The sequence below is a fragment of the Mauremys mutica genome, chromosome 4 (genome assembly GCF_020497125.1).
Source record: "Mauremys mutica isolate MM-2020 ecotype Southern chromosome 4, ASM2049712v1, whole genome shotgun sequence".
Lineage (NCBI taxonomy): Eukaryota > Metazoa > Chordata > Testudines > Geoemydidae > Mauremys > Mauremys mutica.
The window spans coordinates 74,694,365-74,721,886 of record NC_059075.1 but is presented as its reverse complement, the minus strand read 5'-3'; the positions used below and the strand labels follow the sequence as shown (position 1 = coordinate 74,721,886).

Genomic DNA, 27,522 nt, shown 5'->3' with positions numbered 1-27,522 from the left:
GCAAAGGGAGTAAGCTGCCACTGCCCAGTAGAACCCAACCCACTATCCTCATTCAAAAAAGTGAATACAGATACTTCTGCACACACTAGAATGCAGCAGCAGTCCTCTTACTGCTGAGCAAACTTTCCCAGAGATGTGAAATAGATGCCTGCTATGTCTGAGCATTAGGGTTGATGCACCGCTCTCTTAAGTGGTGTCACTTTACTGCAGAAACTCAAGACACACTCTAAAGACTAAATGAAGCAGATGGTGCTTTGAACCCTGAGGATGCAGCATTATAGCAGCACAACAAAGGAAGCCCTATGTTCACTTCAACGTTAGCAATCTGATTTATGGGAGCTGCAGTGCGCAGCTTGTCGTGTCACTTCATAAACATGGTTAAGGCTTTTGTAGGAGCAGCTTAATTAGCCCCCTTTTATTTCTTAATTCCTGGAAGTGGTGGAGTGTGCTTGGCTGGCCTTGATGGCAGCAAGAATCCCCATGATTTATGCTCCGAGAAGTGGAGGTGAATTTGTTGCCATGGCACTCTAAGGTGTCTCCAAAACCCACAGCTCCTGTCTGCTGAATAGGCTCCCAGCAGCACATCCTAATTGTTGTTGTGCAGCACCAAAACAAATGATCAGAGATTTCCACAAAGACTATAATCAAAGGAGCATCTCTTGCTTTTTAATATGTGCTGAATGGGTTCATTTGTAAGCTTATTACGACTTCAGAGAGAGACGCTATTAGGACAATCATTAGGTGCCTGTGAAAATAGGAGGGTAAACCAGGACACATTCCAGAATAACCTCTACTGTAATATTTGTGCATTAAAAGTACCTACCACGCTAAGCGCCATGTTCATTTTCCTGTTGCAAGTGCCATAAATTAAGGAAACCCCACCCCCCAAAAAGGTAGACGAGGCACGTTCAAAATAAGGTCATGCTCAGGTTAAAAAAAACAAAACGCCAAAGAACCCTACATGCCTGGAAAGCAGCAAACACAACAGATCAGTGCTGGTCAGTCTCTGTAGTGCTTGTTATCCTAAGGGATGCCAAAGCACTTAGAGGCCAAATCTTGAAGTCTTTATTCCAGTTGTACTCAATCTATTCTCTTATTGTGTACAAAAGACTTCTTTCCGGGTCGTCTGGGAACCTTCATTGTACATTACACCAGTGGTTGCATTACACATCTCTTTTAAGGGAAGGTGGAGAAGGGAACATTCATTAACTCATATATCTTAACATACCAAGATGAAGGGCCTAAATATATCAACTCCAGTTTATTTTCCTGGAAAACTTCTGAACCTGGGCGGTGGGCTTCAGTCATGGTTATCTATATATCTATTTTTACTTTCTTTCTGGACTAGAGTTAGAAATACCTGTAGTAAATCTTGTCGTGAAGAGGGGTTGTACTCTTGCTTAATTCAGGCCAGGTGGCTGTAATCAATTCCAGTTGTTTTTAAGACCACTGTCTCCTTGGCTTGTCATGGAGTAAGTTACAGGGGCCATTTACAGTGTCACTGAATCTTCTGTGCTTGCACACAGAATGGATTTTATGGTATATTTGCTGGTTCGTCTCCTACCAATCAAATTCAAAGTCAGCGCCACCTCATTCACCTGAATCATTCTTCATTTCTTATGTCATATCTTAATTCTAAATTATTAGCCCCTCAGGGGAGGGAGCTTGTCTGTGTTTTGTGGGGCTCCCAGAACACCTCTGGAGGGATAAATCTTACTAATCCAGTACTACTATTAATAATAACGGTTATTTAGAACTTCAGAAAAGGTAAATCCCAAAAAATTCGGACAATGTTATTTTTGTAATGAATTCATTCTGCCTGTGTTCAGAATGATCAAACTCATCCATTTGAACATGAAGGGTTTTTTAATCCATAGTTGTTTTATTACAAAGATTTGGAATGATGGCTAGCCTTTGCATTTCAGTCGTGGTTTCTCTGTTCTGCTTTCACACCAGTATAGTCACCATCTAGAGTAGAGCGAGAGCCAGGGTCGGCTCCAGGCACCAGCCCAGCAATCAGCTGCTTGGGGCGGCCAACGATGAGGGGTGGCAGGTCCGGGTCTTCGGCGGCAATTCGGCGGCGGGTCCCTTACGCCCTCTCGGAGTGAAGGACCAGCTGCCGAATTGCCGCCGAAGACTGAAGTGGCGGCAGTGGAGCTGCAGATCGCAATTGCGGCTTTTTTTTTTCCTGCTTGGGGCGGCAAAAACCCTGGAGCCGTCCCTGGCGAGAGCATGTGCTTCACTTTTTATAAATAGTTTATGTACTGAGAGTTGTGTTTATTTGGTATTAAAAATTATGAAGACTATTAGTCCTCCAATTAACTAACTAAAGCTTTGCCAAAGCTCTGTCTCCATCATTCTTGGCAATCTCTGCTGCTCTTCAGATCATAATTACAAATACATATCAATCCACTTCACTTTAAGTGTCCCATCATTGCTAATTCACTTGGTGTGCACTGGAATGGTGCTGATTGCAGGAACTCAGTTGGTTTTCAAATGCAATGAATTTATTAGTTTCCATGCAGGCCTGAGTTTGAAGATCCCAGCCAAAATGTCTATGTGCAACTGGGAATCCTGGCACAATCTATAGAAAGACCAAGGACTTGTTGGGGGTATATTCCTTTCCTGAAGCATGTGTATAATTCCCAGCAACAGTAATAGGAAGGTATACATGCATATCAAGGGGCGAATAGATCCGTTGGTTAGTGTGGCAAGCGCACCTCCTTTCCTCCTTAATCTGGAGAAGGGAATTGAAATTGCTCAGTATATCCCATGCTATGAATAGGAAGTTGGCATCTTACTACAGTGAGATATGTGTGATGATATTCAGAGCACCCGAACAAGGTAAAGAGCCAAAGATCTTTCTAAATACGGCAATGTGTGTGTTCTCTTTTTTTGGCTTTTTGTCTGATAGTTCTCCAAGGGGTATGAAATCTGCTTATGGCTCCAGCTAGCAATTCCTTGGCTCCAAGGCATGTGCTATGTATTGCATGCAGGACACTACTGCTCAACAATTGGGCTGAATCATCAGTTAATTGTTATTGAGGTGAAGGTTTCATTGTGGAGTGCTGATGGTGGGTCAGTTAAACTTGGGAGATGGTTTGGTTCTGTTTGTTCTGATTATGGTAGTGCAAATAGACTGGAGTTAGAGAAACTTTGGAGATGTCCCTCTTGTTCTTTTTGGGGATTTGGGAGAGACACGACCACAGCCCTGTGTTTGCATGAACATGTTTTTGGGTCTACACAGCTTTCCATCATAAATGGTGTTTGTTTTTACCTCCTCCTGGTGGAAACTGTTGAAAACAAAAAGTGACCAACCTGTTCCGTAGCACTGTTCTGTATTAAAGCGGGTAGCAAGAGCGTGGGGTTCCAAAACCCCTGCCAGAAAATGAGTCTCTTTATTTGAGGCTTTTTTGGGGGGGAGGCCAGAGGGCATTTGCATAGCTATGCTAGGCAGAAGAGTCTGTGACTCATAGTGTACTCCCTTTTGATTGCCTGTTTGTCTTAAAAAATCAATGATTTCCCCTCCCTCTGGCCTGAAAAGTATCAGGGACTTAAGAGATTAAAATTCATGGTTTGTGGTGCACAAGGCTGCCACGGCAACTGCCCTATGTGTTTTTTTTGGATGGATTACTGCGTCTTGCAAACAGTCATCAGCTCGGCAAGATACTGAGGCATTTACTCCAAACCAAAAAAGACTGAATCATTAGAGGGAAGGGGAGCAGAGGAGAGTGTCAGGGAGTCAGTCCCTATAAAAGTGAGGTCTGTATAGGCTAACAGAAGAAGTGGAAGAGCGTTTGTGTGTGATGTCAAGCGCTCTAAGTTTTGGGAGTCCCTAGGAAGCACACAGAGCATTTCTGCACCCAGGAGTACCTGGAATTATGATATGTCATGTCTTGTTGCCTTTAGAGCCGTTGGGTCAAATTCACTCCTGATGCAATTCTAGTAACTTGCACCCAGGGTGAATTTGGTGTGTACTTGAAGGCCAACATTTTCAAACCTGGGTTCCCAAAGTTAGGATCTAAATCTGTGTTTAGATAGCTAAATAGATGTTTTCCATGAAAAGAAAATGTTCTCCAGAAAATATAATGAATGGGCCAGATTGTTTCTCAAGGAAAGGACCGAAACATCAGTGTGCCTGGGGCTGGCGTCAATGTGGTCTGGGGGAGTAGGGTATTGTACTGTATGTCAGTATCCCTGGTTCTGTTCCTGATTCTACCATTGACCTGGCAAGACCTTTCCTCTCTCTCTGTCTGTTTGCTCATCAGTAAAATGGGTATAATGATATTTATCTTCTTTTGTAAGGCACTTTGACAGAGTGGGAGTAGCCTAAGGCTGTAAGCTTCCCTGCAAGGGCTGAATTGGGGAGATAACTGGTTAATCACCCAGTCCTTAATTAGTTAATAAGGGGATTCTGCTCATCAGTTGGGGATGGTTGAAAGCAGGGGGAGGGGGAGGGAGGTGCGAGGAAGAGGAAGGGTAAAGAAATCCAGGATCTCAGAGGGGTGAGGTCTCCCTGCTGTCTCTTGCCCTGTACCTAGGGAATAGGATGAAGCTTGGGGAAAGACTTAGGCTGTGGGGACACAAAACTGCACAAGACTTTGTAAATAAAGCACACTATGGTGAACCTACATAGGTATGAGCACTGCTTGCAAAGCGAGGTGTAGGGTGTGGTGAAGCTTGTCTGGGATATTCCCCTTCTGGTGTAGGAGAAAGGCCATAAAGAAAAGTCACCCAGAAGGCACAGTGGAGCGGGCACCCTGGAAGAACTTGTGCATGGGGTAGATGAACAGCAAAAGATGTAACAGAAAACTCTACAGGAATTTCAACAGACCCAGCAGCAGGAGAGACAGTCCTTGTTGTCCTGGCAAGTTGATTTTAGGCCAATCAGAGGTGCAACAACAGTTCTTGGAGAAGCTGGTGTGCCCTGCAATAGGGAATGATAACAGAATGATAGGCCTGGGACAGTGCAAAATGAGCCCAACAGATGACCCTGATGCCTTTTTATTATTGTTTAAGAGGGTGGCTTCAACAGTGGGCTGGGAGAAGAGGATATTGGCCTTCTGATTGACTTCCTACCACTTGAGAGAAGCGTAAGCTAATTATATGGCTGAGTATGATGCTGTATAGGTGGCCATTTTCAGTATTGCCAACCACAAATGTTCAAAAATAATGTTAGGCTTCCCCAAAATCATGAAATTGGCTTTTAATTCATGAGATTATGTAAAATAATAGATCTGTTGTTCTTATTTGCCTTCTGCTTTTTGAACCTTTAGGGTGCACTGGAGTCCTATTTTGAAGCTTTCTCTAGAGCTGCGAGGGCTTGAAACATACTTTTTCTTTAAGAATGAAGACTGAAATCATCACATATCCATTTAATTGCAGGAGCTGGGACTTTAAGGGAAACAGTTATCAGGAGACTCATGATGAAATCATCAGAATTGGCAACACTGCATTTTAGATGGGATGGGTCTGTCTGCAGAACAATATAGGCAGAAGCTTCAAGCTGTAGAAGACCCACTGTAAATAGAGCGCACAATGGTGAGCCTACACAGGAATGCTTACAAAGTGAGATGCAGGGCTGTGGGAGCATGCTCTGTGACAACCACTTTGAGATCTTTGTGTGAAAAGTATTATGTAAGAGCTAGGCATCACTGTTATTTATTTAACTCCACTGAGGGCTTCCTAGCATTGAGCACGAGGGCTGGGGTGATTCCTTGATGTTTCCCTAGTGCTTTGGAAACATAAAGCAAAAATTATACATATTATTTATATTCCAGAACTGCTGCTATTTATTACGTGCTCACCCCTAAGTGTTTCAGCCCAGCCCCTACTCTCCCTTCCCCATGTTCCCTAATGATTCAATCCAAATGATGAAACACTTGTGACAAGAGTTTCTGGGACAAGGCATTACATGGTCACTTTGTTGCAGAATTCTGACTTGATTAATAGTAGAAAGACAGGAACCAGGCGAGACCAAGGCCTGCTGAGCTGCTGCCCAGAGTGCTGTGCTTGTGAAGGAAACAGTGAGGACAGCTTCAGTTGTAGCTCAGTTTCAATTAAAATCATAGGGGGATTGGGGTGGTGGTTAATATTTAAGAGTCTATCAGGTTAACGTTTTAAGGCATCAGTGTGATCCTAGGGACCTCACAAAATTAGCTGTGCAGAGCAGTTAAATGCCATCAGGCAGTGCAGCAAGTTCACTTGTCTTCAGTGTTGCAAGGGGAGACAGTTGTCACAGGAAATGGGCCTGTATTATAGTGACAATTGCATTTTAATGCAACTAAAGAGGAGCTAGATTGACTGTAATTTAGTATCTAGTTCCATGGCCTTGTGCAGTCCTCTCAACGCTGCTCCATGGGGGCCAATTGTACTTCCACATTGCACTCTGGAATCTAATTGGCTTTACATGCAGTAATGTTTTCATATCACAGTGATGACTCTATGTAAGCGCCATAAAATTCCAGTGCAATTATTTATACAGTGGCTACAGTTACAGGATAATGCATGGGGCTGATGGCCCATGCAAGCTCTAATACTATCAAAATACCATATGGTTCACCTTTTTTCAAAGTCTTCCTGTCAGGCAGAGTTAGTAAGGGTTTAAGATTAAACTGGGCCCAGATCCACCAAAATATTTCCCCTTCCTTTTCCACGGGGAGATACTGGCACTGACCTTTTGCAAACATCCAGAAGGCAATGACCCCTAGCTGCTGCCTGCCCCTCGAAGGGGCATGTGGACCTGGTGTGTGTATCCATTTCCCTACATTCTGCACAGACAGCACATGTGGTGGGAAAAAGGACTGGCAACAGCTGGTTGCATTGATGATCAGGGTGCCTTGTCACCACATGACCCAAAAGCCAATCACCTGGTCTTTAACCCTGCTCTGTGAAGTGTCTACGAATCAGTGGAATTATATATGACCCAGATCTATTTTCTCCACCCTTGTGATCTTCATAGGTTTCTTGTTTCACTTACTGCCCGTTCCCCAAAGCAACCACTCCCACACACCCCTGACCCCTCTCTCTCTTTGTTCTGGCTCTCTTACAGTCCTCCAAGGGATGTGGCAATAAAAGGGTGTGATGGGTTGAATCACAGAAACCCCATTGGGAACTGCCAAGTGATGTGCCAAGACTACTTCTGCCTCTGCTTTTTCTGCCAGCTCAGGACTCCAGCACCCTGTCTTGCTGAGCCAGACACGCCCGTCTGCTCCAACACAGACCCAGGGTCTGAATTACGTGCCCCAAAGCTGCAGACTTAACTGAAAGCAACTCACAGAAGTGTTCTTGTCTTTAACACTCAGATGCCCAACTCCCAAAGGGGTCCAAACCCCCAAATAAATCTGTTTTACCCTGTATAAAGCTTATACAGGGTAAACTCATAAATTGTTCACCCTCTATAACACCGATAGAGAGAGATGCACAGCTGTTCTCCCCCCGCCCCTGGTATTAATACATACTCTGGGTTAATTAATAAGTAAAAAGTGATGTTATTAAATACAGAAAGTAGGATTTAAGTGGTTCCAAGTAATAACTGACAGAACAAAGTGAATTACCAAGTGAAATAAAATAAAACATGCAAATCTAAGCCTAATACAATAATACAATTGAGTACAGATAAATCTCACCCTGAGAGATGTTTCAATAAGTTTCTTTCACAGACTGGACTCCTTCCTAGTCTGGACACAGTCCTTTCCCCTGGTAGAGCCCTTGTTCCAGCTCAGGTGATAGCTAGGAGATTCCTCATGATGGCTGTCTCCCTTTGTTCTGTTCCACCCATTTATATATCTTTTGCATAAGGTGGGAATCCTTTGTCCCTCTCTTAGTTCCCACCCCCTCCTCCTCAATGGAAAGACACCAGGTTAAAGATGGATTCCAGTTCAGGTGACATGATCACATGTCACTGTAAGACTTCATTACCCACTTGCCAGCACACACGTCTATAGGGAGAACAGAGCCATCTGCAGACAATTGTCCTGGTTAATGGAAGTCATCAAGATTCCAAACCACTGTTAATGGCCCACACTTTGCATAATTACAATAGGCTCTCAGAGTTGTATCTGAAACTAGAAATATGAAATATAAGAGTGATACCTTTATAAAATAGGATGACCACACTCAGTAGATTATAAGCTTTATAATGATACCTTACAAGAGACCTTTTGCATGAAGCATATTGCAGTTACATTAGCATATTTTCATTAAATTATATAGAGTGCAACATCACAAAGGGTTTAATATATGAGTTTCACAGTGTTTCCTTAATCCAGGGATTTTTGGCCCGAGGGCCACATCTGGGTGGGGAAATTGCATGAGGGCCATGAATATAGGGCTGGGGTGCAGCAGGGAGTGCGGGGTGTGGGAGCGGGTGCAGTGTGCAGGAAGGGGCTCAGGGCAAGGGTTGGGGCACAGGAAGGTTGCGGGATGTATGAGGGGGCTCAGGGCAGGGGCTTGGGGTGCAGGTGTGGCAGGGGGTTAGGGGGCTCAGGGCAGGGGTTGGGATGCAGGAGGGTGTGGGCTCCAACCCAACGCCACTTACCTTGAGGGGCTCTGGGGTGGCAGCAGCGCGCAGTGGAACTAAGGCAGGCTCCCTGCCTGCCCTGGCCCCGCTCCACTCCCAGAAGTGGCCAGCACCACGTCCTTGCAGCCCCTGGTGGGGAGAGCAGATGGCTCCGTGCACTGCCCTCGCCTGCAGGTACTTCCCCCGAAGCTCCCATTGGCCACGGTTCCCCATTCCCAACCAATGGGAGCTGCTGGGGGCGGTGCCTGCAGGCGAGGGCAGCGCGCGGAGCCCTCTGCTTCCCTCGCCCCAGCCCCAGGGGCCTCAGGGACGTGGTGCTGGCCATTTCCAGGAGCGGCGCAGGGCTAGGGCAGGCAGGGAGTCTAAGGCAATCCCGTGGGCTGGATCCAAAGCCCTGACAGGCCAGATCCGGACTGCAGGCCGTAGTTTGCCCACCTCTGCCTTAATCAAAGACCCTTCCAGGGAACTGCAAGGGTTTGAGGGTGAGGGGGAAGCAGATCAGGGAAACTTGCTGCAGTGGTGTGAGGAGTTGTGTGACATGATAGGACAGTGTGTCAAATGTGCATGCGCTTACCAAGATGAGTCAGGGTGGCCTTGGGATCAAGCCTTCAAAACAAGGAGGTTTGCATCATCCATAACTCTGACAACCCCTGTGTTTCTCCCAGAAACTCTAATTAAATCTCTCCCTGCTTGAGTCTCAGTTAGGCCCTGTGGTTTTACACTTGCTGTAATTTGCCTTAATGACTAAATCATAGCGATTAACCTGAAAGAGTCTGTTTGGCAGGGACTTTCTGCCCTTCCAGACCACAGAGTGAAGGTGGAGCCTGGCTCTTGTCTGTCATCTATCACTTTCTTTCATCTCTAGTGCCACAGCACCTGCTGCTATCTACTGACACACCTCAATTTTTCCTCTGTGTAGTATTGTAATTCCTTTAAAATATTGTGACTTATGAAAATATAAAATTTCCCCTCCCACGCAGGCCTCTAAAGACTTATAGCGGATGTAATTATATGCATCCGCAGCAGGAATAGGAATCCTATCAGTCTCATTATTTTCTTAATGATAGGTTTATGTAGCAGAGCGACATCTCCAAACTAAAAGTTAGAGCCATCTTCTCTGCCAAGCAGCACCTATCCCTGTACTTCTGGCAACATGTGGAGTGAGAGTGTGAAGAAATATGCCACTCAAACGTGTGCAGCATTAAGGATGGAGCTTCACAAGAAAAGTGTGTGTGTGTGAGAGAGAGAGAGAGAGAAAGAGAGAAAGCGGAGGGAATAATGCAAAAGAATGTGAATATTAATTACGTTTTTAAATGAATTTGCTTCAACCACATAGAGCCTCTTTTGTGTTCACTTTCCACAAGTATTAAATGGTAGAGTTTACTGGCAGAAACCTTCACAGAAGTCAAATCTCAAAGTCATGTACACAAGTATTTGTGGAAAACCGATTTTAAATTTACACATTTGAGTATGCACCTCCATCCAGTCAGGGAACAGGAAATAGCCCTGTATGATTTATCTGGCCACTCACAGCTAAGCAGCCCATCTTGGGTTTAGAAAATCTGTGATCAAGCCACAGACTAAAAACAATGTTGAAAAGATTAATCTGAATTACAGTAATGCCTAGAGGACCCAACTGAGGATCAGGGTCTTATTGCAGTAGGTGCTATCCAAACAATTATAAAAGGCAATCCCTCCCACAAAGCGCTCACAGTATCAGATTGTGACCAGATTAAACAGGTGGGTGCAACAGGTGAGAGGGTGAACAGACAAAGTGAAAGTAAAACAAGCCTGTTTTCATAACTGTAGTCTCACCCCCACCTGTGCAAAAGATGTTTACTTACATTTGAACAATTAAGAGTTCAGAGGAAGTTGTGATCTGCTTGCAGATACTATGTGAGGTTAAATTCACTGAAGAAATTTGTTAATTGTGAATTATTTGCACAGCTCTACTATGTTAGTCTGAGTATCTGCGTGTCTGACTAGGTCTATGTCTTTCTGCATACAGTTGTTTTTATAAAGCCTTTTATTCAAGTATCTCAAAGCATTTAGTAATAATTAGTAGTATCATTATCCCCCTTTCATAGATGGTGAAACTGAGGTACAGAGAAGTGAAGTAATTTGCCCAAGTACGCATGAAAAGTCATTTGCAGAATCAAGGCTAGACCCCAGAAATCCCAATCTGCTTCTCTAATAACTAGACCACACTTCGTACAGAGACATTCTACAGCTACTCCTCTGTCTCTTTCATTTTCCCAGTAAATGGCCTGTAAAGTTACTGCAGATTAAAGTTTGCATAAATATCCTGTAAAATACTGAAAGTGCTGCTGCTGTTAAATCTAATACTGTTGTAGGGTGGGTGTGGGTAGTGGGTGTGGGTTTGTATAGATATATGTAGATATGGTCTGTGGATATTTAAACCACCCCAAAGAAATTGGATGCCATGCAGGGTGCTAAAAGCCTTTCATTATTGCTAATGTGCACCAAATTAAGGACGCAATTAGATGAAGTGTATTCATCAGGATGGTATGTTTTTATAAATGGTTTATTCAACATGATTGTTTTTTATTGACTGTTGCAGTAATTGAATATTTCTTTCTTATAGGACAAGCTTGGCCAATAAAAGATATATGAAGTGCACTGCTCATTAGAGGTCAGAAGAGAAATTGTGCTTGAAGCCTCAAGAGCTATATAGGTGAAGTTTTTAAATTACTCTTCTGCAACCCAACAGGCTTTCTCCAGCATCTATTATGTATGTGTCTGCTGTTCTTCCGAGAGGAATATTTGTGCTTTCATAAGAGAGCTTCATGGAAGGTACCAACAGGTTATAGTGTGTTTTCTTGGTGAGAGATTCACCTATCATATGGCTGGATTCCCTAACTAAATCCAGCCCACTTCCTGCTACTAAGGTGGCAAAAGTGGACTGGAGCCAGGTAACAGAGAATTTCTATGTCAGCGGGAAACTCCCTGCTGGTGCAGATGTGCTGAATCCAGTCGCTGTGCCTTTGGGCCTCCCTCCCTCCTTCACACACACCTGGGTAAAGGGGGTATGCCTGGCCTGTTGTTAGGGTAGGGATATGTTGGAGCTACCCTATACTACATCAATCCGACACTGATGTAAAGTCCTTATCCTACACTAGTAATGTAATTTAGAGCTGCCTGGAAGCAACTCCAAGAGGCATCAGAGCCAGGGCTGGTTCTAGGAATTGGGGCACTGGCTCAGGAGATAAACTGGCCCATAATGTCCAATTCCCTTCAAAGGCTAAACGACAATGAGGACGGGCTTGGAATATTCATTCCTGAGCTGTTGATACCACCCGGAGGGCGCAATCCCTTACATGCTCCTTACGATCTAAGGAGACGAGTGACATGTGAAGAGCGGAGGACAGAAGAATTGATTTGTAGTTGCATAGATACATTTGTAGTTTTTAAACTGAGTACAAATATGTAAAATAGGTGTGAATTCTCCCCATGCACACCTTAAGCCATCAGTAATAGGCTAATTTTTATCAGAGTCAGAGCAGATGAGAGTCTTGAGGAAGAATTTAAAAGGGGAGGGAAGGGTGGCCTTATGGAACAGTTCAGGGAGCATATTCATGCTTGAGGAAAGTAGAGAGATTTATGCACAAGGTACGGGACAATGTGATAAGAAATGAATAGAGAAGCAGGGAGAAACCAAGTTCCGAAGGACCTTAAGATGAGTCTGCATGCTTGAATTTATTTGCTGTAGTGAAACAGAGGGTGCCAGTAGAGGGATTAATGAGGGGAATGATCTACTAAATGATCTGCGCATGTGTGTTTTGAATGGATTCACGGGGACGATGTGGAAGTTACAGTAATTAAGGCTGAAGATGATGAAGGCCTGAATAAGAATTCTGATGGGTTGGCAGATCTTAGAGATGTTGCGGAGGAAGAAGCAGCGGGAAGATTTGGACGTGGCCTGGATCTGCAGGGCAAGAGAGAGCACAAGGTCGAAGCTGAACACCAGGCTACAGACTTGAGTGATAGGAAGGACTGTGACAGTGAATGGGAAAGGAGATTTTCAGAGGAAGAGATAAGGGGCTGACTTTGGGTCATGTTGAAGTTTAAAGTGTTAGTGAGATATGCAAGAAGAGATGTGAGACAGAGAGAGATGTGGAGCTGGAGGGAGGGAGATGGAACAAATTTCAGTATTTCAAATGCAGTGCATTTTTGCCTAAGGTGGTTATAACACCTGGGGCACGTTTCCAGGCTAGTCTGCTTCTCTGTGAGCTTCACCACTACATTGTAAGATACAGTTCCTAGAGGGGGAGACAGGAAAAAAAAGTAGCATGCACATAAAAGTAAAACACTTTGAAACCATGAAACCACCTTCTGAATAAAGGCAAAAGTGTCATCTAAATGGGAGAGTTGGAGTTTGGACAAATTAAGGGAAGTGTCACTTATACACTGACTTTTGATGATCTGTCTGTTGCTTAATTAGAGGATCATGTAATATGAACCCCTCTCCCACCCCGCAGAACTGAATCTTTTGTATATTTAGGAGACAAAGACATTTCTATGGAGTATAATAAAACATGGGGCCAGATTCTGACTGCATTGGTGTACATTTGGAATAATTCAAAATGCACTGTGTGATTAAAAAAGTAATAGGTAATAATTGGAGATATACCAATCTCCTAGAACTGGAAGGGACCTTGAAAGGTTATTGAGGCCAGCCCCCTGCCTTCACTAGCAGGACCAATTTTTGCCCCAGATCCCTAAGTGGCCCCCTCAAGGATTGAACTCACAACCCTGGGTTTAGCAGGCCAATGCTCAAACCACTGAGCTATCCCTCCCCCCTTTCTGTGAGTCAAATTACTGACTGTAGTTCTAATATCAGTGATTTTATCATAGGAACCTATAATCAATTATCTTCCACTAAAAACCTCAGCTTCAAGCAATATACAGTAGTTGTCATTAAAAAGTCAGCAGTTACCACATGGAGTAATTAGAAATCCCCCAGTTACTTGAGTACAGAGCAGTACTGCAGATACCACTGTGTTGTAACACTGGGTAAGTGCAGAGGCTCAATTCAGTGGTGTGCTCTCTGGTGACACAAGTCAGTTGTAAACGCATCTTACCTGTCTGGATAAACCAGGATTATGGTTGATTTACATTGCTGGAGCATTCCAAGCAGACACACACCCTGGGGTTTTTAAGGGTGAGCTCTTTTCAGATCGGTGTCTGTAACAGAGATTTGAAAGGGCTCTGTAAGTTAGAGCTTGAGGCTCTCTGCAACTGCAGGTTGTAGAACTGCAACCTGAACCCAACACTGACCCTTTCTCAGTGGGGTGATGGTGTTTGAAGGATTTGCATTGATCTCAAATGACAGACAGATGGTAGCTCTGATATATTCTGTTCATGGCTTCACCAGCAGAGACCTTGCACTGTTGCCGCCGATTCATATGTGTTTGAACATGATGAGTTGAAGGATTTTTTTGAATTTTTAAAGTCACACTCTGTGTGTTCCTCATCTCACAGCAGTGCCAAGTTGGCCCTCTTGGTTGTGTTGTTTTGCTTTGTCTGTAAAGCCAGGTGGTACTGAGTACTTGCAGAGGTGAGTTCAGAGCCCAGACTTGGCACCAGCTCTGAGGGTGTTATCTGCCTTAGACAAACTAGAAAATATCCACCTGTCAGAGCTCAGTCACTAAACATTTTTGCTGCCATAGGCAACCGCCTGTTCTGACTTCATGTGACAGCTGGCCCTGGCAGTCATGTTTTCAAGTCTTGAATACTCATTAGATACGGAGTCTGGCTGCCCTACTCAGCAAAAAAATGCTATTGCATGCAGAATGGGCATAAATATATTAGGAGCAAGGTATGGAATTGTCAGTTTAGGTTTAAAAGAAGAATAGGTTAGATCCTTGGCTGTGATAAATCAGCAGACCTCTGAAGAAGTCACTTATTGGGCAGTAGGTAAATATAGATGGGGAAAGTGAGACAGAGAGGTGGCATGGCTTACCAAGTCTATTCAACATGTCAATATTAGAACTGGCATTAGACTCACGAGTTCCTGGTTCCAGTCCTGTGCTTAGACCACGCTTCTGATGGGGTCTGTGCTGTGACAGAGATGTTTGTAAAGTAGAGTAGCTGTGGCTACAATACAGCGAGGTTTGATTTCCCCCTTATCTCTTTTTCTTCTGGAGTCGTCATAATTTAGAGGGCATGGGTAGGTATTGAATTTGCAAGGTATTAAAGGGTTCCCTGATAATTTTCAGGGCCTGCATGATGTGGTGATGTTTCTTCATAACTTGTGTCAAAGCATCATGACTTTGTGTTGTGATGTGTACTTCAGGGTGCCATTCAGTCTGGGGGCTGCTGAAGCATCAATGTCCTGTGGCAGGATGGCAAATCTATCTATTCTGTCTCTCGTGTGGCCCTCACCACCATAACATCAGAGTTTCAAGAGAATTGAAAGCTTACCTTCCTTCCTAATGAACCTAAGAATTCCCACTCCCTTCCTTCCTATACTGCCCAAGAATACCTCTTCCCATGATATCCAGAGTCAGGGCTCTAACCCCCCTGGGAATCTTAAACCTCGCCTTTGCAACCTTAGATGACCCACATAGACAGCTATCATTATCCCAACCCTCTCCCCTCCCACACACACACACACTTGCTCTAGGGATTAAGCCATTATTGTGCTAGGTGGTAAAACGTCTCCATGGTCCTGAGGGGAGCATCGTTGATTTAATAACTGGGTAGATGTTCGCATCTCCCGGCACAGATTGGTACAGTACTTTCAGTTTTCCCATCAGTGTGGAATTGGATAATACTCCTCTGTCAATGTTATGAAATGCATCCATACGGATAGCCAGAAAAGAGATGGAAAAGTTTGGGAGCCAGCGTGCAACCTTGTTTGGTGCCATAGGTGACTGGAAAGGGGTCCGATATCTCACCATTTTCCACCACTCTGGCCATCATCCTGTCATAGAAGGACCAAATGGCAGAAACGACATTTTTGCAGAGCATCCAAAGATGAACAAAAGAGTCCATGGTCCCTCAAAGTTCACAAAGTCAAAAGCTTTAGCTAAGTCAATGAACTCCATGTTGAAGTTTTGCTACCTAGGGAATATGTGGTCACAGAATGCTACAATTGATGAGATTACCCATTACACAGCTAAGGCCCAGCTCTGCATTTGGAATGCTGTCACACCTGCTATGGAATGATAGGGGCATTAAAATAAGCACTAAACTAAGTGTCTATCAGGCAGTCATGCTTACAACACTTTTGCATGGTTGTGAGACATGGACAACATGTTGCCACCACTTGATCAGTTCCATATGCACTGTCTTTGGTTCATCTGCAGGGTCAAATGGTAGAACAAGATTGGCAATATCTAAATCCTTAATTGTTGTCAGATGTCTGGCATTCAAAGCATGCTCATAAAAGCTCAGCTACGTTGGTCTGGTATCTCATTCCTATGGCTGACTCAAGAATACCTAAGGCCATATTTCCTGGTCAGCTAAAGTAAGGCACCCTGTCTCATGGTAGCCAGTACAAATGATATAAAGACACACTGAAGTCAAACTTGAAAACTTCTCAGGCTGACACCAGCAACTGAGAAGCGACAGCCCATGACAGAGCAAAGTGGCATCAGGTCTCCATTAACTGCTTTGAAGCAAGGTCCATTAACACCTTATGGATAGCACAATGCAAGGAATACAACAGCCTGCAATGGACACAGGCAATCTTGTCTGTCCCACATGTAACTGTGTTCACAGTTCTTGCGCTGGTCTGACCTTGCATATACATGCTCACCTACAGCAGTTGCTGAATCCTCATACAGCGACATTGATGTGAGACTCCATCAAGTCATTGTTGAGTGGAAGAACCACTTTCCATAGCAGTCAGTAAATCAGTCTTTTAAGAAATATATAGCCCCAGATTTTCAGGGCCACCACAGCTTCTGCGTATTGCTCAAGCAGCACAAAGAGGCTATAAAGCTAACTTAACTGGTCTCCTGAAGATTCTCTCAGTGTAGGGGAAATCCCAGGGTGATACAGGGCCACATGCCACTCCCTGCATAGCAGGAATCCAGGGAGAAAGGAATTGTGCATGTGCCGTAGCACCTTTGCTTTTTCAGGCGTGTGTGTGTGTGTGTGTGTATACGTATGTGTGAGTGTACACTGCAGAAGTCCCTGTTCACTACAAAGACAGGAAGGGACTAATTTAATTTTTTAAGTAGTCAGATGCTGTGCAGCAAACAAAAACACTATGTGAACTCTGTTGTTTACCTGAGGCAGCCCCTTGCTGGGAGAGCAGCCTGTCAAGGGCTTCTCTGAGCAGCTTTGCTAAAGCAAATCAGTTACCATGGTCACGGAGGGAAGGACCATGGTGCGGCAATACAGCAGCTTCAAGTTCTGAGGATTAGTAAAAACAACAAGGGAGCGAAAGGACAGGATTTATCGCTGTGTCTGTGAAATTGTTCCTCAAAACCTTGGATAATGTGTGTTGTGGGGGTTTCAACAGTTTCAGTTCAAATATAGTAGGTAATTGGAGGCAGGTTTTTTAGGAGCAGAGAAGGGTAAAGAATCTATACGCTCCATTCCAGTTAGGAGTGTACTTCAGGGAGCCAAGTAAAACTGTGCACCCATGTGTTTGCACACATGTGCATGCACTTCCATGAGCTGTAGCAACTGTAATGCTTTTGGCCTTAATAGAAGCTTTATTATTATTATTATTTATTTGCCTGTGCCATTGGGATGCTGGGTGATGTACCCACCTATGTGGAGACACAGTCACCTTGTCACACTGTAAGCCACTGGTCCCCAAACTGTGGGCATGCCCCCCCTGTGAGAAACGTTCAGGGGACACGATAGGGCCAGCCCCCAGGGGCTGGGGGAGCAGGAAGGGAGCACCACCCAGCCTTGCTCTGGCCCAGCTGCCGCTTGGGCCCCAGCCAGGGCCGCACTCTCAGCCCAGGTTCTGACCATGGCCCCCCTCCTCACCAGGGCTCCCGACCACAGTTCCTGGAGGGTGGGGAGGCAGACAGGTTCCATTATGGATTTGTGGACCACTTCTGAAAGCTCTTTGGGGCAAGGGTTGTCTTCCTCTGTATTCTAACAGCAGCCGCAATAAGGGAGCCCTGGTTGGGCCTCTTGGCCTGCTGCAGTGTAAATGCTAAATAATAATAAATTACTGCCAGGGAAGCTTGCAATCTGCTTCATACATGGAGTCGCACAACCAGTTCAGCTGTGTTTGTATTTTCCTTTATGAACAAATCCTGCCACGTCTGTGTCCATGGGCTCTGCCTGCAACAGAAGTGTGCAGGATTGCATGTGGGGCATCAGGACTTCGGTGGAGCTATGGCAATTTATGCTAAAAGAGAATAAGGCCCTCTGCCCCCAGCCTGAGTAAATAGGCTGTAGGAAGGAATCAGTGGATGCCAGACCAGTTACTGCTGATCTATGAATCCTGCAGGCTGATCTTCATACTCATGGATCTAAGATCCCCACTCCCACTTCTTCTTTAGCTTCTAAAATCTGTCAGGAACATTTCTTCTTCTCTGTTCCCTTTCCTCTGAAGAATGAGCCTATACAGAATGGAGCTTCATGGGATAAAAGCATTGCAAACCCTTTGAGTGGGCACCGCACGCCTTGTGCGCCACTTCCATATGGTTGTGTGGAGTCAACGGTGCTATGCAATTTATGCCTGTGGAGGATATGGCTGAGGATTTGCTTGTTAGTGCAGGATTCTTAGGCCATGTAGTCAGATGTGCACAGTGCCCCACGTATTGGTAGGGAGTTTGGCAGGACAAAGGGCTGAAGGTTCATTTGCACAAGGATTATTTTTGTTGCTCTGCTTTATGAGCAAGGGATTGTTTCGATCTGTTGCAATCTTCACTTCCCTCCCCCATTCCAACCCCCACACTCTGGGGAGAATATGCCGGATATTAGCAGTGATCATTACCTCCTATTAGCCTGTATCATGGTACCTTGTTCAGGTAAGAAATGAGCCCTTCTGTGTAATGAACTGCATAGGGCCTTGGGGAAATAGAGGGGGAAACTGGCTTATGTCACACACATAACAGGAGTATGTGCTAAGGAAACATTGTTGTTTTGCAGGAATAATTGGATCGAGCAGCCTGGAGACCATGGAGGGGGATTGTCTGAGCTGCATGAAGTACCTGATGTTTGTTTTCAATTTCTTCATATTTGTAAGTGTTCTGGAAATCTCTACCCCTGCATGCTCTGTTCCACTGCGCCGCATCACTAAGTTTCTGTCAGTCTCTAGCTCCCTGGTGTTCCCCATAGATGAGCTGACAGGACCTGCTGTGCTTTGGCAAAGTTGCCATGATGCAGAAGATACCTTCAGCTTTGTATTAACCCTGACTGAAAAGTGTACAGCTCCATGTTCAGCTAGCCAGCGCAGAGTTTGACTCAGCTGGCAGTGAGCCCACGGAGAGGATACTACTGCTAGCAGCTAACAAGACCGATGTTTGTAGCGCCTAAGGAATAAGGTTGTAGTCCAGGCTGGTATAATCACTGGCTGTTTCTTCCCACGTAGGGGAAACGCAATAGCTGTTGTGGGAAGGATTCCTTTCCCTCCTCCACTGGAACCCTCCCCTGTAAATCTAGGGAGTCAGGCTCTGCACAGAGATGAGGACCTGGCCTTGTGACTTTAGGCAGGGAATATACAGCTGGCGCAGGTGACATGGTAAGTCTTAAGAAACAAAGACACTGCTTGCTGTGTGTGTTCCCAGTAATGGGAAAAAATGGGGAAAGAGCTGTGGAGACTGCACCATTTGTAGGCGGAGTCGCATGCTTTTCAGAGAACGTTTGCTGTGGAGCAAGAGTACTTGAAAGGAAATTCTTTGGACAAAATCTGCTGAAGAATCCAGTCTGTCATCAGATTATTAACTCACTCTTCTTTTCCTCTCCTGCTCTCTCTCCCATGGTAGCTGGGAGGGGCCTGCCTGCTGGGTGTTGGGATCTGGGTCATTGTGGATCCTACAGGATTTCGAGAGATTGTGGCTGCCAACCCTCTGCTCTTCACGGGGGCTTACATCATGCTGGCCATGGGAGCAATGCTCTTCCTGCTGGGCTTTCTCGGCTGCTGTGGTGCTGTCCGTGAGAACAAATGCCTCCTGCTTTTTGTAAGTGTCCCAACATGTCCTCTGTTATTCTAGTGTCCTCGGAGAGATTGGGCTATGGTGTTTTGTTGGGGAGAATGATTATGTGATACTGAATCAATATGACCGTGTCTCATCGCAGCCTTTCTTCTGTTACATAGTTAGTAGTGTTTAAAGCACTTCAATACAGTCAAAAATGCAGACAACTTGATTCTCCCCTGCACCCAATCTCTGTGTGGGCTCAGTGGAGATGGGGGCATGACTCTCTGTTGCACAACTCTGGCATAAGTTAAAGGTGCAGGGGCCAGTTTTAACTTATGCCACTCACACACAGTCCCTCAAGAACCTTATGCTAGTTGCAAATCGGGTATAGTGGAGTCTTACTCTACTACACCCCTCTCCTTCCTTGCAACACCCTCTTCCTTCCTTTCCCCAGAAGGGAAGTACAGGAGGTGCGGAGATGCCTCTGCCACTTTGTGCCAGCAAAGATATTCCCTGTACACTGGGGAAATTCTCCCATGGCAATCTCCTGCTGTTTGAGTTCACTAAATGCCACGTGACAAAATCCCAAATCTTCCGAGTGGAGGAAGAAGTCTTGGCACCGCTATCACAAAAGGAAATAAGCAAAATTAGCCATGTTCTAAATGAATAAAAACTATCTCTGGGGTTTGCCAGACTTGGCCACTGTCAGACCTGCAGGGGCAGTGAGTTCCAAAGTGCAGGGCCCCCAGCTGAGAAAGCATTCTATCTGTTCCAGTGCATTCTGCTCCAGGGATCATCAGCAAGAACATCCCTGCCAATCGTAATTGCTGTGATAGGATGTGAGGTAAAAGGCAGGCTCTCTAATAAACAGGTCCCACACTTTAAAGATCGTCCCCAACACCTTAAATTGCACCCAGCAGCAAACAGGGAGCTTGGACTGGAGTTTTGTGCTTGTAACATCAGGCCCTACTGAGAGGGCATGTCATTTTACACGTGTGTATTAAGGACATATGCCTGTTTATCCTGAACGCCAGCTGCATTCAGGGATGCACATTCATATTGTACCAAAGCTGTGGCCACTGAGCACTTTTAACTCCTCTGTCTGCTATGGTCTCTCAGAACTTCATGGCAGCAGAAGGGGAAGAAGTCTAATCTTCCCATGTCTACCACTTGAGCTAGAGGAGAATCTCCTTCAGCTTTCTACAGTAATAGGGCCCATCAGACACAGCTGAGAAGTTTTGATTCCTTCTAACAGAAGGCCATAATATGTGCACACCCTCATATGAGCCAAATCATTACAACACATACTCATGCACATCGAACCAGGGATTGTTCCTGCCCATTCTCTTCTGATGTAGAACATGAACATTTTCCTTATTCTGTTCATAGGAATCATTAAGCAGCCCTTACCAGTATTTTACAAGCCATATGAGTAGACATTGGGCAAGTAATAAACTTGTAAGTAGATTTCCTACTGGGCCATTTCAAATAAAGAGAACGTGCAAGGTAGAGTATCTATAACAGAGTCCTATGAGTTGGTATAAACCTCCCAGCTGAGATCTGCTTGGTGGACTTTCCACTGCATCTCTAGATGGGTGGCTGAACCAATATACATCCTTCTCCATTTCTTAGAAGTCTCAGATTTAAAAGCTTCATTGAGCAATTTTCCCTTAAATGACAGGGTTAAACCTTAAAATCTGTGTGGGCATCATGCACTGTTTATAAACTCTTAACCACTAAAATAACCATTTTTGACTTCTGCCGCAAGAACTGATCCTGCAGAGTTTCCTGCCATTATCTCTTACTGGAAAACATTCCCAGTTACGCGAATGAACACAGAGCTCTGTTGTTTTTTTTCTTGTTTTTATCAAGTACAACCTTCTGTTTCTCCCTCGGAGTTTGTTGGTTGTTTTTAAATCTTGATTTTTCAGTGTGTTTTGTAATCCTATCTTTCTCACAGAGCCTTGCAAAAGCACCAGCAGCTGCTGCCCCATAGCACAGTTTTACAAGAACATGAACATTAAACTGGCGGAAGGAGAAGCTGGCAGTATCCCGGGAGATCTGACAGACTCCACTGAGCTAAATTCTCCTTTCCTTTCCTACCCCACCCCTTCCCAAATTCCTCCTTCGATAATAGCACATGCTTCCCTTCTGGGAGTCAACTGGTTTGATCCTTCCCTCGCTCATCCTAGGGAAGACCAGGAATAAATCCATTTAAGTCAATGGCGTAATGCCAGTATGAACTTGATGTAATGGAGTGGAGAATCGGGCCCCATAAGTATGAGACTAATTGAAATCCAATCCTTATGAGAGTTAGAACTTCAGTCACATGAGGTGAGATCTTGGGCCATTTTTTGGTATGTGAATGGTGCAATCTCTTTTTAATTTAGGACTATCCAGGCTGATGTCAGTGGAGTTACACCAAGCCTGAATATTGTCCCTAGTGTTCTAGTTATATTGCAGTGCAGGCAATTTCATGGTTATTACTTTTCTGCTTCTCAAAGATAGTTCTAAGTCCGCCTGCTTTATTTATTTACTTTTATTATTATTTTATTTTACACTGGGAATCTGAGAAATAGATGAGGTGGAAGTAACATAGGGCAATGAGGCAGGGATAGTTAAGTGTAACATCTAGTGAGGAACAGCATGCTCCCTTGTTCAAGGCAATCCAGGATGTTTTGGTAGCAAAGTCAAACTGCTGTTTAAGAGGGTGTGGTGACGTTCCATATGTCCCATTCCCTATTATCCCAAGTCCACTGGCAATAAAATACCTGTTTAAATGGGTGTGGTGTGGTCCATATGGTATCAGATGCATTCCCAGCATGTATTTTGTTACAGACCACACCAGATGAACTTGGAAAGTTTGAAAGTGTGGGAACCAGGAGTCTGGAGGGAGTTAGGTTTTAGTTGATGGAAATGCAAATAATCTGTAAATTTATCCCTGTGAGGCTGGAATATCTATGCAGGAGTTGAGGAGGGGTGTGGTTCACAAGGCAGTAGGCTCAGGGGAAGATGCTTGATAAAATCAAGTCCATGTACAAGTTGTTCAAAAATTGATGACTCAGAGCTGCCTGAGAGAGATTTCACACTGATACATAATGCATGTCTGAAGCTTTTAGCTCAAATGTACACACGAGGCAAGAGGGTCACAGAGACAAGGGCGAGTAAGGGAGATGCTCCTGCAGACAGGTTCTAGATTCTGGCCATTGTGTTTGCAGAACCTTTTGTTTTTCTTGGTGCTGTTCTATTTTGGTGAAAAACCTCACTGTTGTATTCAACCTGTTGCAGCAAGCACCAGGCTGCCAAGTGCTTTCAGCCACCTGAAGCTATCCCAGCATTGGACACACAAAGCAGCACACTCAGGCCTTCTGCACATTAGAAACAAACTAACCTGTGGAATGTCGTAGAGCTTTCTTAGCTACTGCTGCCCAAACTGCTCAGAGAGAATGTTTGTCTTACACAAACACATGAACACACTTAATTTTGTATTTATTTATTTATTTTATTTTTTGTTGTTGTGAATAACATTTCCCCATTGGTCCAAATTCAGCCCTGGCATAAGTGGTGCAACTTCTATTGACTTCAGCTGGGTGGATTTTAGCCAAATGTGGATATGTATACATGCATAATTTTTAAGGAAGGGCAGAATGATATATATTATCAGTCCCTCTTTCTCTCTGCTCCTGCCCCCAGCCCCTGAAATTGTCACCCTGAGGTTTGTGTCCTTTGAGAGAGAATTGCTGAAGTCTAGCGGAGCTAAAATGTCAACTGGCAGTTGAGATGCAGTGATAAGAAAGTCAAAAATGCTAATAAGTCAAAATCAAAAGTGTTTATGGAAACATATGAATTTAGTTAGGAAGATTTCTCAGGTGGAATTTCTGGTCACAACAAGATAGAGACTCACTCTAGAATAGCCAATAACAAGCTGGCTTGGATGCTCATCTGGGATGTAAATCATGCAGAGCCGGGATTTGAACCCGAGTATCCCACTGGGCTATTGGTTGTTCTGGGGTGAGTGGAGTGGCTGTTTTCTCATAGTTTTCACACACAAATATTTTAAAAACTCTCTTTTTTGTTCTGATGGGAACTAAAACAAAATTCAAAACCTCAATTTTTTTTTGCAAAATAGAATTCTTGTTTTCTTGCCCTAATAATCACTACTGATGTTTTTACAGTGAATATGGGAAGTCCAAGAGGTTTGCGCTGTTCAAGTCCAAGCCAGTTTGGGGATGATAAATGATGCATTACGATTGCTTAAATAATCTGTGAGCAGCTGCAACCATTGCTATGCTGGCCCTGCATTAGTGTTTGGGTGAAAGTGTATCTGCCAGTAATCAATAAACGAATATGTAATTAATCCAACAACCCTGCTAATCACTGATCACCTTAGACTCACCTAAAAAGCATTGGGAGATCCTTTCATAGATGGTGCTGTAGATTTGCATAGTAGCTTTCATTCTAATCACTACCTCTCTGCTCTCCTCTTGTGAAGCTAAAAATAGAAGTAATTTCTGAATGGGTGGAGTGAGCCATTTAGCAATCTCAGCCAATGAGAACAGATTATAGTTCAATGGGCTAGTGGGTCAACTAATGGGAATTATTAGATTTAAAGGCCTGCTCCTCTAATCACTCCTGTTCTGTTATCTGACCCCAGGAGCTGTTTCTTTTGTTTTCCATTCAGGAGCAGGAAAGGAGATTGGAAGGGGCAGTGGATACAGCGCTCCAATAGGAAAAATCAACTACAGCTTTAATAATTGACACCAGAAAAATTATCCTGTCCATTCCAAGGAGGGAGTTTGAATTCTTTTTCTATTGCTAAAAACTGTTGCTAAATCACAGGCAATATGTTCCAGACATCATTCATAACGCATTGTGTAGGGATCAGAAAAATCCTTCTGGCCTTGTCCAACTTACTGCTGTTTCAAAAAGGCCCTCACTGCTCTCCTTCCACAGAAACAATTCCAGGTGTATCTTGAGTTCATTTCTAGTTCTTGCTTAAGCCACCTGCATCAGTAACTTGTTCCATGTGTTTATTATCCCCTGGGTCATGCAGTCCTGCCTGTGTCCCCTATTTACTCCTCATTTCCCCATATCAGGCCAATCCTAAGTCATTACTGAGTTCACATTCCAGTACTGAGAACATTTTGAGGTTCTTAAATCTTGAAGGAATTACATTTATACTCCCTGTAAGGATGAAGCCATTAAAGGGGCCATACTGTAATGAGAATCAGGCCTTCATGTCTTTGAACCCTGGTCTCCTTCACTGTCATGGTTGTGTTTGTGAGTTAGGGGCTGTGGGATTTAACCCACTTAGGACTGGCCTATCTAGAGCATTTGTACCACTTTATATCAATTTAGAAACCAATGTTGTTAAAGTGGTTCAACCTCTTAGTGTGGAAATAGTCCTAGCACTACAAAGATGCTCATATCAGTCTATATAAGTACCCCTACATTTACAGGAATAAGCCGTACCATGTAAACACCTTTATACTGGTATAACTTCATCTGCATTAGGGAGTTGTACTGCTTTAATGATATCAGTTCCTAAACGAATACAGTTGCTGTGGTACAAATTGTGTGTGTAGACCTCGGCTGTCCCTAGTTTATACCCTTTCACTGATTCTCTTCTCTCCCCCCCCCCCAAAGCTTCATTCTCCATTTTCTCTATTGCCTTGGTGATTCTGAACACTTTTGTTCTTACTGTTTGTGGCATATACCTAATGGCTGTCTGCCTCTTTTCTTTTTCTTTCAGTTCTTCATGTTTATTTTGTTAATCTTCCTGGCAGAGCTCTCAGCTGCAATCCTGGCTTTTATCTTCAGAGAAAATGTAAGTATTATGTTGTGGACATGATGGAAGCACTCTGAGCCCCTGCGGGGTTTTGCCCAGGTGGAGCTCACTTTAGTTGGTGGTTTGTGTGTCTGCTGAGCAAGTTTTTGTTTAGAATATCACCCAACCAGCCTCGTTATTACCCTCGGTGTGAAGAATTTCCAGACAGCCAGTGAATATAAACTAACCTAACTTGTGCTAGTTAGGTGATTTATATACACAGGAGAGATGCTGTGAGATACACAGGAGAACTGCTGAATTTTTCAGAGTCCAGATTCATGTGCAGGCACATCTCTGTAGCAGAAGTTCATTTTGAGCTTATGCATCAAAGTTTGGATTTCACTTCAGTGTTGTACACTTACTGCTGAGCTGAGAGGTGACATTTTCCCAGATGGTACCTGAGGGAGCAAGTAGAGTCCACAGAGTTGTTAGTCATCTCTTCTCTTCCCTGTTGTCACCATCTTGGACTCCACACTCATGGGGCAAGAGCCCATAGAAACACACAAACTGAAAAGTGTGGGTGAAGCATAGGTGGAGAATTTGGAGTGAGTGGGAGTGTAGTTGAGTGTGGGAGCCCATCAAACTGCATTGTCATTAGCCATCCTAGAAAAACGATGCTATTTTAATATTTGTACCATATATTGTTGTTTTAATTGTGTGGTGCACCTAGCATGGAAGGTGGGCCTTATGGAATCCAAGTAAACAAATCCCAAATAGAGTGAAGTCTGACCATCAGTTCTAAGAAATGCTGCTGCTGCAGTACCTACTCCATCGGGGGGCAGAGGGGGCTGCCTTTCTTGTGTGCTCGAATGTGTAATCCATGACTTGAAAGGAGGCGTATTATCTAGCTCTCCTGATCAGAAAAGCAAAGCACCAAGTTGGCGATGGCCTCCAAGGAGTGTTGTGAGAATCGGTTAGATAATGTAATTTCATTTCTTTGAAAATGTCACGTCCTATATAAATGTTTCGATGGTGTTTATAAAAGAAGATAGGGAGCCTAGGGTGGATTTAAGAGGACTTTAAATCTAGAAGGTAATCAGATACCATGGCGATCACAGTGGTATAGTATGTGCATGGAGGAATTTGGATTAATTGAAAACCCAAAATCCTCTCTCTAGGCTTATGACCGGGTGGGACTCGCCACTCTAGTGCCTTCTGCTGGCTGTCATGGGAATTAGATCTGCTCACCAGGCACCCTCCACTGCTAGTGCCGCGTCGCTGTCACTTTCGTTCCAGGACCTGCGGTACTCCCAGGAGTGCGGCATCCTCTTCAGTGACGCTGCCCTCCAGCTGTGCCACACTCTGTGTTCTCCCTTTCTGGGAGACCTGTAATCTCCATCCAGCCACTATCTCAGGGGCAATTACAGTCCTTTGTCCCAGGGCCACTTCCCATGTGGCTCCAGCACCCTTTTCTGCCCTTATCTCAGGGCCTCAGCCTGCAGGCCCTAGCAGCCCACCAGGAGCTCTCTCTGGCTCCCCTGGTCCCTGCTTGTAGCACTGAATTGTCTCAGGTGCTGGGGCTCCTTCCTCCTGCTAAGAGCCTGGTCTTCTCTCCTCAAGCTCCAGTCAGCTACTGAACTCTGCTCCGCCCTGCAGCCCTTCTTATATGAGCCTGCCGGGCCATGATTGGCTACTCCTCTCAGCCCCTTTCTAATTGGCTGCCTCCAGCGCAGCCTCCCTAAGGCTACTTTTAATCCCTTTTCTGCCAGTGAGAGGCAGCCACCCCTTCACTAGGCTTCATATTGTGAATATTCCTTGCGAAAAAGAAAGTCTAGTTTATCCAGAGAGCCAGTTGCTCATCCCCGAAGAAAGAAGAGTTTTACAGTGAAGTTATGTTAAAGTTAAAAATATCTTTCTTTTCTGGTATATCATGAGCTAATATGTATATTGAACACACCCTTCCAGACTCTTTGTCCACACTGCTAACCTCTTGTGCACGTCCTCCTCATAGCTCATCTTGACCTTCTTGGGACCTTTCTGATGCTCAACTTGTCCCCCTCAGGCCCATTCATAATGCTACTGGAAAGATCATCTTTTTGGCTCATTATTCTGCTCAGGTCAACCCTTCTTTAAGTCCCTCCACTGGCTCCCCTTCT

At 44.5% G+C, this 27,522-nt stretch overlaps 1 protein-coding gene across 4 annotated transcripts in view; it reads left to right on the top strand.

The window, feature by feature from the left end:
- TSPAN18 (tetraspanin 18) overlaps positions 1-27,522 on the top strand; it is a 175,010-nt gene that overhangs the window by 127,738 nt on the left and 19,750 nt on the right. For 3 of the 4 annotated variants that reach the window (XM_045012519.1, XM_045012520.1, XM_045012518.1), the window contains 4 exons: positions 11,127-11,216; positions 18,611-18,702; positions 19,447-19,641; positions 25,352-25,426. In XM_045012519.1, coding sequence (XP_044868454.1) covers positions 18,640-18,702; positions 19,447-19,641; positions 25,352-25,426 — 333 coding nt within the window. In that variant the 5' untranslated portion in view covers positions 11,127-11,216; positions 18,611-18,639. The remainder of the gene's footprint in view (positions 1-11,126; positions 11,217-18,610; positions 18,703-19,446; positions 19,642-25,351; positions 25,427-27,522) is intronic. The other variant, XM_045012521.1, reaches the window with a different exon arrangement.